Raw genomic sequence first — 1,085 nt, 5'->3', positions numbered from 1 at the left:
TGTTAGTTCAAAAGTATGAATGTGTTGAGTTTTTGCAACTGTTACTTGCATGTGTAAACGCTAGGTCACTTAAACAGTGTCGGTGTTCGATTCACGACAGAGTTTAAAGTCAATACAGAAAATATGAATATTAACAGAAAAAAATTATGCTAATATAAAATGTTACTGGGATATTGATTTGTTATTTATTTTTTAAATAAAAAAGCTATTGCAATTTTTACATATCGTAGTGTTGCAATTGTCAGAACATACTCTAACGTATATTAAATAGTCTGGCAACTAAGTAACGAATCTGGCAACGACATGAAAAAAAATAATGGCATCATTAATTGTGGTGGATTTTTTGAATAAGATGGACCCCGAAACGAAGGTAATTTTATATTTTATATATATTTTAAATTATTTTTATAAATAGTTTTTTAACTATTTATGAAAATATTTTGTGAATACAATAAAAATATTCACTTTATACTATTTCATTTACATCATTAAAAATATTGACTTTTATTTCTTTACAGAAACTATTGCTATTAATATTAAAAAATGGTAGTGGCCGTGGGCGTGGCGGTGGACGTAGAGGTGGCCGAGGACGAGGCCGTGGCCGTGGCCGTGGTCGTGGTCGCGGACGTGGTTTGCAGGCTAGCTACCAGCCTGCACCACCTGGTGCATATTACCACAACGCTCCGGCAGGGTACTACCAGCCTGGAACATTTTACCAGTCGGGTGGTGCTGGAACTTTGTTCCAGACATCTCCTCCTGGCGGCTTTTATCAGCCACAACCACCCGGCGGGTTTTATCAGCCACCTCCACCAGCCGGATTTTACCAGCCATCACCATATTACAATGCTGGTAATATGATACAGCCACAACCACAACCACTGGGTAATGCAAATTATTATCACCCTCATCAGGGTAATACTAATTTGGAGCCAAATGCGGCTGGACTATATTACCCGTCGGTGGTAAATAATCAAAAAAAGGAGAAGGAAATCCAAAAAAAAAATAAGGAAGAAAAGAAGAAGGAGGAAAAGGAGGAGAAGGAGGAGAAGGTGAAGGAGGATGCGAAGGGGAAGGAGGAGGAGTAG

The 1,085-nt window shown here is 38.2% G+C and overlaps 1 protein-coding gene across 1 annotated transcript; it reads left to right on the top strand.

The window, feature by feature from the left end:
* The first annotated feature begins 352 nt into the window (after positions 1–352).
* Positions 353–1,085, top strand: LOC135961161 (uncharacterized). Its single transcript, XM_065512657.1, has 2 exons — positions 353–370; positions 519–1,085. Exons 1-2 carry the CDS (start codon positions 353–355, stop codon positions 1,083–1,085), a joined length of 585 nt encoding a protein of 194 aa, XP_065368729.1.

Source organism: Calliphora vicina, chromosome 5 (genome assembly GCF_958450345.1).
Source record: "Calliphora vicina chromosome 5, idCalVici1.1, whole genome shotgun sequence".
Classification (NCBI taxonomy): Eukaryota; Metazoa; Arthropoda; class Insecta; order Diptera; family Calliphoridae; genus Calliphora; species Calliphora vicina.
Note: the sequence above shows the minus strand (reverse complement) of the source record. Positions and strands in the feature narration are given on the sequence as shown.